A 14,674-nucleotide genomic window follows, 5' to 3' on the forward strand; every position below is an offset into this window, starting at 1 on the left:
TGATATACCTTACATCTATCCAGGCACAGATTTAAAAAGATAATTTGTCTTCGTAAAAAAATCAGTCAAGTCTGTGGTATCATGGTTTTCCATATATTCCAGAATATTTCTATTTATATGATGATGGTGGTACTATTGTTAACTGTCAAAGCATATGTTCATCTTAAAATGCACAGGATTTTGAAATCAGGACTTGGGCTGGAATCTCAGTCGTGTGACCTTCCCGTCACTTCAGTGCTCAGGTTTTCAAATTCCTCATCTAGAAAGTGAAGAGGCTGGAACAGATAAGCTCTGAGGTCCCTTCCAGTTCTAAAATCCTCCTCACCATTTCTAAAATGTTCCTAGATCACAGAGTATAAACTTTTTCTGAAATGTATTTTCAGATAGCAGGGATAGAGGGCTTATGGTGACCATGGGAGTAAGTATTATTAGCTTGTCTTAAGCTCAGTTGGGCACCGGCCATACCTTCTGCTCACCCCTACTTGGTCCTGCTTGGTCCTCTCATTTCTCTTTAGGGGAAAGAAGATGAAGAGGACCCTTTGCAGTCATCACATTCAGTTGCTGCTTTATGTAATCGCATCAGAAGGAAATGTTTTAATTTTGACACAGATGATTACCAGCAAAACCAGGATGAACACTTTGGTGAGCACACTCCCATTCTTCTCTGTTCTCTGCACTGCCCATCACTGCTGCTCCCTGGCCAGATGAAGGAGCCCGCTTTTAAAAGCACAGCCCCCTAGTAGCCTCCTGTTGTCCCATAGTCCTTTCAGATTGCAGCTGGTTCCAAGCAGCATCCGAACAGCCTTACTTGTTTACACCACCATTTTATTAGTAAGTGAAACAAAAACAGTAAAGGCTCCATGACAGGGTGTATCAGTTGAATATTAAAAGCTCTTTCCTCCTGTAAAGCAGCAGTTCCCTGACCTGGAAATGGCCAGTATTTAGAAACAGGCCCCCCTGCCATGCCCAGCTTTTAGTGTCCCTCATCCAGGGCCCCTTTTGATGTTTCCATTAGAGGGAGAAGAAAATTTGGGACGTATGGAGACTCTGTGGGCTCAGCAGGGGCAGAAGGGAAGAAGCTAAAGTACAGAAACAACTTGGTTGAGTCCGCAGGGGCAGAACCTCTGGCCAACTCGTCCAGTTCTGCTTCACAGGAGGGAGAAGCAGCTCACACTTTACTGGTATTAAAACAAAGCCTGGGATGAGGGCCCTGTCTCAGCCTGTGTCATAGCCTTGTGGGGAGTGTGGAGAGAGGTCTTCTTTTTGCCACAGCCCATGCATGGTCCAGTCTGGAGCTGGCCAGTTCTGCCAAGACTGCAGACCAATTACGAATGACCCTTGAACTCTGGGACTTGTGTATAACCAGATGTAAACAAGTAGCTGGTGCCCTTTACAAATACAGCCATCTAGGGTAAAAAAGTCCCCATGCACTAACTAACCGGGGACATCTTTCAATAGTAGGCCTGCTGTATGTATGGGCTCACCATAGGATGGTTTTTGCACTTCACTAATCACTGGCTCTTTCTGTCAAGGTATCCTTCTGTTTCATGTGGGGAAATGGGCCAAGTATGGCCTTACTCCCGGCCTGACCTTATTCTCCTCTTTTCCCCATGTGCCCCCTCCCTCTCCTACCCATGTTTTTCCTCCTCTTGCTCCAGCCCAAAGGGGGTTTGGGGCAAATGGGAAATTTAATTTAATTCATGTTGCGCTTTGAGGCACTGGACAGGCCTATTTTTCCACTAATTTTCTTTTCTTCTGCACTTAACAACAAAGAAAATGAGCAAAGGAGAACAGGAAGAGTCATGAGAACCAGCAAATCTGTATTGCATGCAGTCTGCTTTTCAACTGTATAACAAATTCAACATGTTATTTTCAGGGCTATGGTCTAATTTTTCAGAGTAGGCATGCTTCAGTGGGCAGGAAGAGGGCCCTTGAGTCCTGGAACAAGAGTTATCAGGCAGTGAGAGAGAGAGAAAGGGAGGTGGGGTGCTTCCAAAAACCTGTTTTGAAGCTTTACCTCAAGCCGGCTCTGTATCTAGAAAGCCTTCCTCCTCCCTTGGAGGCTGTATGCTTTTCTTCTCTCCCCCTTCTTCTTCAGAGCCCCCCGCTCAGTGTATCACATCGTCAGGTACATGGAGCCTTGTAGGCCAGTCAGGGACGCCAGCTGCAGTTGATGGTGTTGGAGCAGCCTCTAAGAGAACTTGGGAAGCTGCAGCTTGTTTGGGTGGGCGGTCAGTTTAAAGAGTTTGACATCTGTCACGATAGCTTGAAGCCAAGCCCAGTGGAGCTGTGGCAGTCTAGTTTTTAGTTTTTTACTTTTTTAATAGTATTTTATTTGTCCCCAGTTACATGTCAAGAAAATTTTTAGCATTCATTTTTATAAGATTTTGAGTTCCAAATTTTTCTCCCTCCATCCTGTCCCCTCTTCCTAAAATGGTAGCTAGTTTGATACAGAGTTTATACATGTGCTATCATGTAAAAATATTTCCATGTTAGTCACAGCTGTGAAAGAAGAAACAGATTTAAAAAAAAAAAAAGAAAAAGTAAAGTAGAAAAAAGATATGCTTTGATCTGCGTTCTTGGTCCATTTTTTAAGACTAAGTTGTATTCCTTTGAACTGTCCTTTTCTTGCCTCCAAGAAGGTGTCAGCCTTCTCCTTGAAATCCACAAGACTGTGTTTTATGATTCTCAGTGTTAATATTTGGTTCATACCCACTCAAACACACGCCCTCTTTTTTTCCCTTCTCCCTTTTGTAACAGAGAGGCTTCAGGAGTTAAAGGCCAAGAGTCCACTGAAACTTGTTCCTTCAGCAGTCCTTCCTGAAGGCCATCTCAATTATATTCCTGGGATTGATCCTGAAACACATTGTAAGTTGTCACATGGAGGAGAGAGAGTCCTCTTATCATGAGTTTTAATTTTGCAGTACTGGGTATGAGCATCATAGTGGATTGGTGTTTCAGCAAGACTTGACTTTGAATTTGTGTCCCATCAGCTGCAGGTCTGAAGGGCAGAAGTCTTAAAATGGAGATAGTGGCATTCTCTGAAATGTCCAGAAACTCGTTACAGCCTTAAAAACTGGAGGGGAGACTGTTTGCCAAACACTAATTACATTATTCCCCAGGCTCACTTTCTGTTCCTCAGGCCAGCCAGGCTGTCAGTCTATCACACACTTGCAGTTTATCAAAATTATGGTCGGATGTTAATGAAAGCGTTTTGACCGCTTGGTGGAAAACAGCCTCAGCGTTGCTTTTCAGACATGTTATGGTCTCTCCTTTCTTTACTTTGTTTTCTCAATCTGTCTGTCGGCACTGGGCGCTTCAACCCCCATTTGTTTGCTCTAAGCTCTCTGGTGGACCTCTGGGACAGCTAAGATGGCCTTCTGAAAGGAAAGCAGCTTCCTGCTGATTGGTCGACATTTGATCCACTGACTTTGTTCCCTGGGGACAAGTGCTTCTACTTGTTTCCTTGTTATCAAAATGAGGAAGCGGCCTTTTGTGGTCATGGGGGAAAAGCAGGAGCCTAAGAAAGGAATGGCTCTTCCCCCTGCCCTGATGCCTTCTAACTGAAATTCTTTTGATGGATGAAACAGATGCAAACCTTTCTGGACGTGCTTCCTCTTAACTCCATCTGTGGGCCTGAGAGACACGTGCATGAGTAGTACTTTGGGGGACCGCTCACCAGATGGCTTTTCTTCAGGGCCTACCTGTGCCAGGCCCAGTGCTTGGCATGGAGGTTACAACGATGCATGGGCACTCCCTGCTCACTGTTGGGGGAGAAAACAAATATGTACAAGAAGAATAAATATAAGGTAGTTGAGGGATCAAAGCAAGCTTCCTTTCACATGAAGTACCAGACAGAAGGAGGAGAGAATACATCCCAGCCATGGAATCAGCCCTTTCACAGCCTCTGTGATCAGTCAGTCGATCAGTCAGGTAGAAATGTTTCTGTGATGCTCAGGGCTTCATCACCAGGCAGCTGCATGCTCCCCCAAGTTAGCTATCAGCCAGAGTTGAACACAGCGAGGGATAAGTTTAAAGGGAATGATAACTGACATTCTTAACTGTCTGCTCTATCATAATGTTAGAGCTTGTATTAAGCACCTACTATGTGCCAGTGTATGCAGTGTGATAAAGGCAAAAGTAAACTATAATCACTTCCTTGAGGAGCTCGCATTCTTTTGGAGGAAATGACATCCACAGAGAGCAACAAGGTCATTTGTAGAAAAGAGCCTTAGTGACTGGGAAGATCAGAAAGGGCGTCATGTAGAGGGTGATATTTTAGCTGAGTTTTAAAGGAGAAAAAGGATTCAAAGAGGTGAGGGTGAAGAGGGAGAGCATTCCAGGCATGGGGGGGACAGCCTGAGCAAAGGCCCAGATGTGAGATGGCATGTCGTGTAGGGAATCAGCGGGCATTTATTAAGTGCTTACTACATGCTATAAATTGTACCAAGTGCTAGAGATAACAAAGAAAACACAAAAAACAGGCCCTGCCTTCAAGGACCCTACGCTGTAATGGGGGAGACGACATGTGTGCGTCCAGGTACGTACCAGATACCTCCAGAGCAGAGCAGGTAGAAGGTAACGTTAGAAGAGAAGATATTAGCAGCTTGGGGAGTGGAGGAGGTTGGACGATGACAAAAGGCCTCTGGTGGAAGGTGCTGGAATCTAAGCTGAGTATTGAAGGAAACCCAGGATTGTGAGAGGCAGAGGTGAGCCTGGAGGATGACAGCCACGGCCACGGCAGAGGCACGAAGATGGGATATTGAGTGATGTGTGTTAGGAACAGCAAGCTGACTCGTTTTTCTGTATTGAAGTGTGTGCAGAGGCAGGTACTATGTCAGTGTCACAGGACTGGAAATCAGAAGGGCCCATGAGGAGTTTTAAATGCCAGAGGGCTTTACATGAGGGTGACATAGTCAGGCCTGTGCTTGGCGTCTGAGCAGGGGATGGTCTAGAGTGGGGAGACTTGACCAGTCAGGCTGTTGCACTGGTCCAGGGGAGAAGCGATGAGATGAACGAGGGGGAAATTCCTATGACAGGCAAACACAGCTTTACAGAGATTTCACCTCCGCACTTTTCACTTTGGCTGCCCTGTGCATCTTTACAGACTTTTCATCTGGGAATCTTGGAAAATCCTCATTCTGCTAACTCTAGCACATACTACAGCCACCGTGGCTGTCTCTAGGCATACCCTTCAGGCATTCCCCAGTTTAGTAGCTAACTGCTTGGGTGCATGTGCAAGGGCGTATGCCGTAGGAGTGATTGTGGCCCCTTGGGAAGCTTTAAAAGTATGTGCGTTCCCAGCCAGTGACAGGAGGGGTGACCCTCTCTGGTTGTGCCCATGGCTCAGAAGCCTTACAGGAGCTCTGCCCCTGGCCCTGGAGGCATGGGGTCAGATGGCCACTCGGCCTCGGCCTCAGGGGCAGTACCCTTGTGTGTGATCAGTTGTGCCAAGGGCCCCCTGCACATAGTAGGCACTTACTAAATGTTTGCTAGACCAAATTGTGAAAGCTCCCCCTTGGTTCGGAGCACCAGAAAGAAGGAGTTTCCTGGAAGAATTGCTACCCAAGGTGAGGAAAGGAGGATTTCAGCTTGTGGCTGGCACAGCAGGGATCAGCATGATAATAGTCTAGTTTGTCTAGAATGTAAAGTGCATAAAGGGAACTACTATAAGATAAATCTGGGAAGGGAAACTGAAGAAGGATTATGGAGGGGCCTTGAATGCTAGGATCAGGAAGTTTTACATTATTCATTAAGCATTGGAGAGCCTCTGAAGGCTTTTGAGGAGAGCAGTAGTATGACCAGAGGAGTGCATTAGGAAGGTTATTGGGAGGTAGGGGTAAGGACCTGAGGGGACAAGCATTTATTAAATTCCTGCTGTGTGCCAGGTACTGTGCTAAAAACCCTTTACAAATATTACCTTATTTGATCCTCACACCAGTGCTGGGAGGTAGGTGCTATTCTACAGGTGAGGAAACTAAGGCAGACAGGTTAAGTGACTTGCCTGGGGCAGATAGCTAGTAAGTGTCTGAGGTAGGGTTTGAACTTGGGCCTTCTTGAATCCAAGTCCAGTACTATATCGGTTAAGCAACTAGCTCCCTCTGAACATCAGCTTGAAGGGTAGGGTGAAGAAGAGAAAAAGACTAGAGGGTAGGAGGCCATAACAGAGGGTTTAAGGGCCTATAAGGCACCGTGGCACGAGTAACGGAAAGGGGAGTAGTGGGATGGTTTAAAATGTAGGAGAGAGAAATAACAGGAACTTAACTGAGCACTTAGGATGTGGCAAGTTCAGGGTGGATGAGAGTCAGGAATAAAAGTATCTGTAGAAATGAAAAGTCAGGACATGTTTGGCAGAGAGCTGAGTTCAGGTGTGGGCACGGTGAATTTGGGGTGCCACTGATAGGCCATCCAGGCGAAGATGGAGACGCAGGCTGGGTGCTCTGTAAAGGGGCGGCTATCTAGAGCAGCTGGCTGTGTGCGTGGAGTCAGGAAGATCTGAGGTCAAATCCCACCTCAGAAGCTAACTATGTGATCTTGGGCAGGTCACTTACTCTCTGCCTCAGTCTTCTTACCAGGAAAATGGGGTTTTCCTGTAGCATCGTCCTCCCAGGATTGTTGTGAGAACCAAACAATATAAAAATTGTAAAGCATAGTGCCTGGCACATAGTAAGTGCTATATAAATGTTTCCCATCATTAGTTAATATTATTGAGTGGTCACCTAGTTCTACCCCTTTGTTTTATAGATGAGGAAACAGAGACCCGAAGAGGTTCAATGGTTTACAAAAATAAAAGGCAGCACAATCTCAGGCTCAAGGAGATTATATATGATTTGTTGTTCGGTTGTCAGCTGTGCCTCACTCTGCGTGAGCCCATGGACTTTGCCCATAGGGTTTTCTTGGCAGAAATCCTGGAATGGTTTGCCATTTCCTTCTCCAGTGTGTCCCCATTTTACAAATGAGGAATTGAGGCAAACAGAGTGAAATGACCTGCCCAGGGTCTCACAGCTAGAAGTGTCTGAGGATGTATTTGAACTCAGATCCTGACTCCAGGCCCAGTGCTCTATCCACTGCATCATCTAGCTGCCCCTACATAATTAGGGGGAATAAAATTTGGACACAAGTGTTAGACCAGGAAGGTGATAAATGCGTAGGAGTGGCCCAGGCATAGTGCTGTGATTAATTGGAGGAGAAGGATGCCCTGCCCAAAACAGGTGCTCACACTGGCATGGGCTGGCAGACCTAGCATTTAAGTCTGGAGCTCCAGAATCCAGATTCACAATTGTCCCCACTGCATCACCCTGTCTCCCCCCCCCCCCATAAGAAGACACATGCATTGGTTCCACTGAGAAGCAGAAAACAGGCAGAGAGGTTGTTCTGGGGTACCAGAAGGCTCTGAGGATTCATATGTGGCTGACTACGTGAGGGGATGAATTTCAGGGATTCTCTTAATTTGGAATGCTGCCCCCAGCTCCCTCCCACCCAATTATTTGGAATTGTTAAAAAGTATCGACATAAAAGTAAACATAGCTGGCAAGCAAAGCAGTTGTAGTATTCATTGCAGAGAGGGAGCTGGTGTGCAAATTGAAGGTCCAGATTCAAGGAATCTGATTTATTTTTGCAAAGGAATGGGTTGGGTGGGTGAGGACTAGGGTGGGGGCAGGGAGGGAAGGGGAAGGCCATTTGATTTGCCAGTCCTGATTGGTAATGGTAGAAAGAGCAGCCTGTGGTGAGGATAGAAGCCAGATTGCAGTATATTGAGAATAGAATGTACACTCATCTTTCTAGAAGTTAAACAGTGAAGGAGAGAAGAAAAATGGTCATGGGAGCAAGGAACAGGAGATTAAGGTGCCTTGAGTTCGGCTATAGCCAGAGCTGGGAAGGGCTAAAAAAGCATCGATTACACATTTACTATGTATCTAACACTGTGCAAAGGTCTTGGGATGCAAATATCAAGAAAATGAGAGGGTGCCTGCCCTCGAGGACTTCACATTCTAATTTGGGAAGACAATATATAGAAAAAAGGTTCAGCTGCACTTTCAGGGGATGGATGATAAGGCCCAGGGGTTTGAAGTACATGACAGCAGAGCAGAAAGGAAAGCCTGGTGGGCTGCTGATTTACTGGGAGGATTATAATTGATGACTTCTAACTCATTCAAGTGGTATGGGTAACTATATTGCTTTTCCTGCCCAGCTACCCTGAAGGCGGTCTGGGTATAGGGGAAAGATAAGTAAAATGGGGAGGCTGAAGAATCCTCCTAGTTACCTGTTATGTAGAATGGGCCTAAAATCTCTCCTCAACAGACCTGATTGCCAATTTGTAGAATGGAAAATCCTTGAATTCTAGACATTCCGAATAACTACGATTAGAATGCCATTCTCCATCATTGTTCAGTAAAAGGTGATTTTTTTTTAAAGTATGCTTTGCCTTATTGATTTTATTTATTTTTTTTTAAAAAAAATTTTTAAGTCAATTGGGTTAAGTGACTTACCCAGGGTCACCCAACTAGGAAGTGTCAAGTGTTTGGTCTGAGGCGGGATTTGAACTCAGGTCCTCCTGATGACTTCAGGGCCGGTGCTCTATCCACTGCGCCACCTAGCTGCCCGCCTTATTGATTTTACAACACATCAGTCCCTGAAAATAAAGGTACCCATATTGCTAGTATGTGTAAGTCAGCCTGATTTTTTATTTTAAATTTTTTTTGCAAGTTTCTTTGGATCGAAAACGAGAAGAGCTAGAAAAGAAAGAACATGAACTAATGTCAGAAATAAGGAGACTTCGATACAAGCATGCCCAGCAGGCTCGTCAGAGATACCGCATCCCTCCTTTCCGCCAGCCTGATGATGCAGACCTTCTAATTACCTGAACTAGACGGAGATCCCTGCTTATTTTGCAATCAAAGAAACTGATTTTAGATCATTTTAAATTCTGCTTAAATTAACCGTTTTGTATATAGAAATGTGGTGTCCAAGAAAAATAATGTATGCTTTGTGTAAGCTCTGACGGTTTATTTGTAAATAGTTTCTTGTGCTTTTTGAAATAAAATCATCTTTTTTATTTTGAAACCATTTAAGTTGCCGTTGGTTTAATTATTTTACTTCTCCTTAAAAATCTCTAACAAAAAAAAATTTAATCTTCATAAAAGCAGGATGACAAGATCTCAGATCAGGAGCTGGAAGGCACCTCTTAGCCCTCTATCCGAAGCCCTTTTACAGAGGAGGAAATGAAGCCCAGGGAGGTTATAGACCTGCTCAAGGTCACATGAATCTAATAGCACCTGTCACAGTCAGGAAAGAAACCCAGGTTCCTAACCCCAGAGCTAGTGTTCTACCCATTATGCCACATACCTTCCCACCTGGGCTCCTTTTAGATGACCTTTTTTTTTTTATGAGGTAGTTGGGGTTAAGTGACCTGCCCAGGGTCACACAGCTAGTAACTGTTAAGTGTCTGAGGCCAGATTTGAACTCAGGTCCTCCTGACCCCAGGGCCAGTGCTCTATCTGCTGCGCCACCTAACTGCCCCTAGATGAAATTTTTTAGATAAAATTTGGCTTTATTAATAAGTTCTTCTGTTTCTTTTATTTTACTTTTTTACCCATCCTCACAAGGCCTGGTCTTGATGGTAAATCAAGAAGGTCAAATTCACTTTAAAGCAGTTAATTTTTTTTGCCCCCTTAGGCAATCCAGGTTAAGTGACTTGCCAAGGGTCACACAGCTAGTAAGTGTTAAGACTGAATTTGAACTTGGGTCCCTCTGACTTCAGGGCTACTACTCTATCCACTGCACCACCTGGATGCCCCATCCCTACTTCCTCTGACATTAGAGCCATCTGTACTATGCTGCTGCTACTGGCTCTGTGCCTTACCACCCCAGTCACACCCCTTCCTGCCCCCACAGTGTGAAAGTAGCATACCACAGACCAGCTGAAAGAAAAATATAATAGGGTAGTTATGAGGAATTTGAATTGTCAGGACTTTTACTAAGAGACATCATTGCCAAAAGCAGAGGTAAATAAATTAATATAAATTTATATATAATATATATATAATATATAATATATAATAATATAAATCAATAAAGTTAAAAAATATTTCTGAGGCACCTACTATGTGCAAGGCACTATGCCATGAGCTAGATATACAAAGACAAAAAAGAATTCCCCACCCTTATGGAGCTTACATTCTATTGGGAGAGGGATACAACATAGATCTTTAAAAAATTATTGATGTGTTGTTTTTCTATAACAGAATTTGCAGATTATCTCCACTTGATGAGAGGTCTCTAATATCAAAGTAAAACAAGTAAAATTATTAATGAAGGGATCTCATCTGAAACTGCAGGAAACTTTCCACATCTGTAGTTCCCTCCTCTATTTTTCTTAATTAACAGAAAATTTTTTCTCCCCCTCACCCCAGTACCACTGAGGGGAAAAAAAGAAAAACAAATTCCTTGTAATACCTATGGAGTCAAACATAAAAAATTCCCTCAATGACTACGTACATACATACCTACATATACACAGACACCCATATATACATATGTCTCATTCTTCCCTCTGTGTCCATCACTTCAATGCTTCGTCATCAGTCCTTCAGAATCATGGATGATCATTAATCATAGTTCTTACAGCTTTTAAAGTTGTGGTTTTGGGCAGCTAGGTGGTGCAGTGGATAAAGCACCAGCCCTCAAGTCAGGAAGACTTGAGTTCAAATGTGACCTCAGACCAAACACTTGACACTTACTAGCTGTGTGACCCTGAGCAAGTCACTTGACCCCAATTGCCCAAAAACAAAGTTGTGGGGTTTTTTTTAATTGTTGTATAAATTTCTCTCGTTTGCTTATTTCATTTTTTATTTCTAAAAGTCCACAAATTTTTTCATTTTTTTATATCGATGTCAGAGCATAAATTGTTCTTATACTGCTCACTTCACTCTGCATCAGTCCATACAAGTCTTTCCATGGGATGACAGATAGTGAGGATGGGTGGAACAAGTGAGGTTTTTTGAGGATGAGGGAGACAGACATGTTTGAAGGCAGTAGGAAATGAGCCAATAGAGAGGGAGAGATTGAAGAGAAGAGAGTGGAGATGGTTGGGGTGGGCGTAGCAATCACTTAGAGGAGAAGGGATGGAATGGGATTAATTGGGAGGGCAGACAGTCTGTCCTGACAAGGAAAAGGGTCACCTCTTCACTCAAGACAGGGATGAAGGAAGAGAGAAGGGCAGAAGATATCAGAGTGATATGAGGTAAGAAAGGAAGGGAAGTTACAGCAAATGGTCTCAATTTTTTTTCCTGTAAAATGTAAGACAAGCGCCTTAGTTGAGAGAATGGGGAGATTTAGAGGGACAAAACTTTTTGGAAGAATCCCTGTGGAGAATGGGACAGTAAGTTGATAAAGGAGGTATAGAAGGATTGCCTAGCAGCAGCGAGGGCCCTGTGGAGGCTCTAAAACAAAAAATTATAGAGGACCCCATCAGAGCAGAGGCATGAATTTCTCCACCTTCATTTCAGCGGTACAAGTATTAGGAGCAAAAGCATCATGGTGGGAACAATAGTGATACCATAAAGGGGCAGGGGACCCAAGAGAAGAGAGCAGTGTAGAGATGAGCTGGGTCACAGTGGTAGGTACCACTAAACTTGGAAACTGATTGGCTGTAGGGGATGAGGGGACGGGAAGGATGGAGGATTCCTAGATTGGGAACCTGGGAGACCGGAGGGGATGGTGGTGGTGTGCTCAGCAGATATAAGGGTGGAGGAAGAGTGGAAGGGAGGGGTTAGGAAAAAAATTACCATCAATTGGAGAATGACTGAACAAGTTGTGGTACGTGAATGTAATGGAATACTATTGTTGTATAAGAAATGATGAGGGGGCGGATTTCTGAAAAACCTGCAAAGACTTATATGGACTGATGCTGAGTGAAGTGAGCAGAACCAAGAGAAGGTTGTACACAGTAACAACCAGGTTGTGTGATGACTGACTCTGATACACTTAGCTCTTCTCACCAGTACAAGGATCCAGGATAATTCCAAAAGACTCATGATGGAAAACGCTATCCACATCCAGAGAAAAGAACCGTGGCGTCTGAATGCAGGTCAAAGCATATTATTTTCGCTTTTTTTTCCTTTCTCGTGGTTTTTCCCTTTTGTTCTAATTCTTCTTTCACAACACAAGTAATGTGGAAACATGTTTTAAAAAATCAGAATGATTTCTGTTGGGAAAATACTGAGTTCTGTTTGCTCCTCAGTTCGCAAACTGGGCAAGAGGTTGCCTTCCTTTGCTTGCAAACCATCAGCCTGGATTTAACCCGACCTACCTGCCACCTCCGCGCCTGATCCCCTGCCGGCCAGCTAGCCAGCTCTCCCTGTCGGACCGTGCCGGACCGTGCCGGACCGTGCCGGACCTCGCCACACCCCACCTCTCCTCTTCTAATCCTTCCACCTGATCTGACCTGATCTCCCTGCTAAAGAGCCGAGAGCTAGCTCTGAAGGCCAGGACCTGCTCCTGAGACGTGGGGGACGTCTGGGCTTCGCCTCTCCCCTCTCATTCTGGCTGTGGGACTGTGGACAAGTCACTTAACCTGTCTGAGCCTCGGCTTCTTCATCGGTAAAGTTGGAATAAATATTCCCGCAGCGCTTACCCCACAAAAGGGTGGGGACGATCAAATGAGGTCACGGTATCTCACTGCCCGGCGGTGTGGGCCAAGTCTGGTGGCGGTGGGGGTGGGGGGCAGGAGGTGGGCTCTGCGGACCCTTCGACCCCGCCCTCGAGACGCTCTGCACACCAGCCTCCCGGGCAGGCTGGGCCTCTCTTGGGTGTTTGTGAATTTACGGCATCGGTGCATTCAGCCCCAGCCTCGCACCCGGGGACAGGTATTCGGTGCTCTCCTCCTCGGCACCGGATCTCGCTTTGAATTTATTTTACATCTCTATTGCTCTACTTTTCTGCAAACATCTTTATTCCCTTCCAGTAGAATGGACGCTCCTGGAGGCTAGGGACTGTTTACTTTTGACTTAGTACACCCAGCGACTAACATAGTATTATGTAGCAGGCAATAAATTTTCCCTCCCTTTCTTCCTTCCTCTCTCCCTTCCTCCCTTCTTCCTTCCCATTCATTTTTTTATCGAGTTCCAAATTCTCCCCCTCCCTCCAGCCCCATTTTGAATAGGCGAGCAATATGACGATATCCATTATACATGTGAAGTCATGCAGAACATATTTCTGTATTAGCCAAATACGCAATCAACTCAATGAATCTCCTGCCTCCGTGCCTTTGCCTGGAATACGAGCTCTCTGTCTTTGTCTCTCTGTCTCTCTGTCTCTGTCTCTTTCTCTGTCTCCTCTTATAAGAATTTCTTATATATTATATAATTACATATTATCAATATATAATTAAATTACTGATTATATATGATTAATTAAATAATTAAAATAATATAATTAATATTATAATATATTCCTTATAAGAATAAGATATTCTTGTCTGCGTCCCCCAGTAGAATGTAAGCCTCTTGAAAGCAGCTCAGCTTCTTTTCTGAGTTCCGAGCGCCTAATACAGAGCTTTGCTCACGTAGAAGGGGCTTTACTGAATGTCTGCTGATTGAAATGTCTGAAACTGAAGTGATTGAAATGAAAAGCCAGCTTCCTTGGGCCTCAGTTGCCTCCTCTGTGAAATGAGTGGTGGGTCTCCTCAGCCTCGGAGGTCCCTTTCAGCTGATTCAGATCCAGCATTTTCCGGTGGGAGGAAAGAGTTCAAGGAGACGCCCCGGGCTGGGGTGCAGTCCCCTCTTTGCCTACAGCAAAGGCAGGCCAGGATCTTGGCCTCGGTTTGCAGGATCTGCAAAGCCTGTAGAAGCGTAAAAACTACTTTCTTACGAATCCCGGGAGTCTGTGTCACGGACAAAAGTATTGTGCCCCGTGTGAGGATCGAACTCACGACCTTCAGATTATGAGACTGACGCGCTACCTACTGCGCTAACGAGGCACCTGACGGCTTCTTCCGGCTTCAGGGTATTGAATGGAGACTACGGAACTTTAGCGCATGCTCAGTCAAGGAAAGACATTCCGTTCCATCCGGTTTTTCTCCCCGCCTCCGGGATAGAAACTAAGTCTCCCTTGTCTGGGCCAGGAGCATGCGCGCCCGCAGCCCATGCGCGTGCTGCCTTTGACTTCTCGAGGCTTATACTCCAGTACCGGGATTAAAGAGCGCGACCCAGAGACAGCCAGGCCTCGGTAAAGGCGAGAGGGGCATGCAAATCGCGGGCAGGGGGAGGACAATCATGGAAGGCTTCCTGGAGGAGGAGATGTTTGAGTTGGGCTTTGAAGGAGGGGAGGCGTACCAAAAAAAGGCAGGGCAGCGGGGTAGCATCCTGGTTGGCTGGAGCGCGCTTCGTAGTGCAGGAGGCTATAGGCAATAGGCTAGCAGTGCCTTGACCGGAAATGATGATGATGATGATGGTAGTGATGATGGTGGTGATGATGGTGATGATGGTGATGGTGATGATGATGATGGTGATGATGATGGTGATGATGGTGATGGTGATAAAGCTCTTCAAGGTTTTGCCAAGAGCTTTATAAAGTAGATCTTCACAATAACCCTGGGAGGTGGGTGCTACTATTACCCACATTTTACAGATGAGGAAGCTGAGGCAGATATAGGTTAAGTAGTGGTCATAATAAT

General features: G+C 45.1%; 1 protein-coding gene and 1 non-coding gene across 6 annotated transcripts in view; one reads left to right on the top strand and one right to left on the bottom strand.

Annotated features, from left to right (window-relative positions):
- Window positions 1-9,066, top strand: part of TBC1D31 (TBC1 domain family member 31) — a 73,143-nt gene extending 64,077 nt beyond the window's left edge. For 4 of the 5 annotated variants that reach the window (XM_020964940.2, XM_020964941.2, XM_020964942.2 and 1 more), the window contains 3 exons: window positions 516-642; window positions 2,761-2,868; window positions 8,707-9,066. In XM_020964940.2, the coding sequence (XP_020820599.1) occupies window positions 516-642; window positions 2,761-2,868; window positions 8,707-8,864 (393 nt within the window). In that variant the 3' untranslated portion in view covers window positions 8,865-9,066. Of the gene's footprint in view, window positions 1-515; window positions 643-2,760; window positions 2,869-8,706 lie in introns of those variants that run through there. The other variant, XR_002320425.2, reaches the window with a different exon arrangement.
- Window positions 9,067-13,905: 4,839 nt separating this feature from the next.
- On the bottom strand, window positions 13,906-13,978 carry TRNAM-CAU (transfer RNA methionine (anticodon CAU)). Its single transcript has one exon. It is a non-coding gene; the product is annotated as a tRNA-Met (tRNA).
- Window positions 13,979-14,674: the final 696 nt, after the last annotated feature.

Source organism: Phascolarctos cinereus, unplaced genomic scaffold (assembly GCF_003287225.1).
Source record: "Phascolarctos cinereus isolate Bilbo 61053 unplaced genomic scaffold, phaCin_HiC Scaffold_4;HRSCAF=312, whole genome shotgun sequence".
Lineage (NCBI taxonomy): Eukaryota > Metazoa > Chordata > Mammalia > Diprotodontia > Phascolarctidae > Phascolarctos > Phascolarctos cinereus.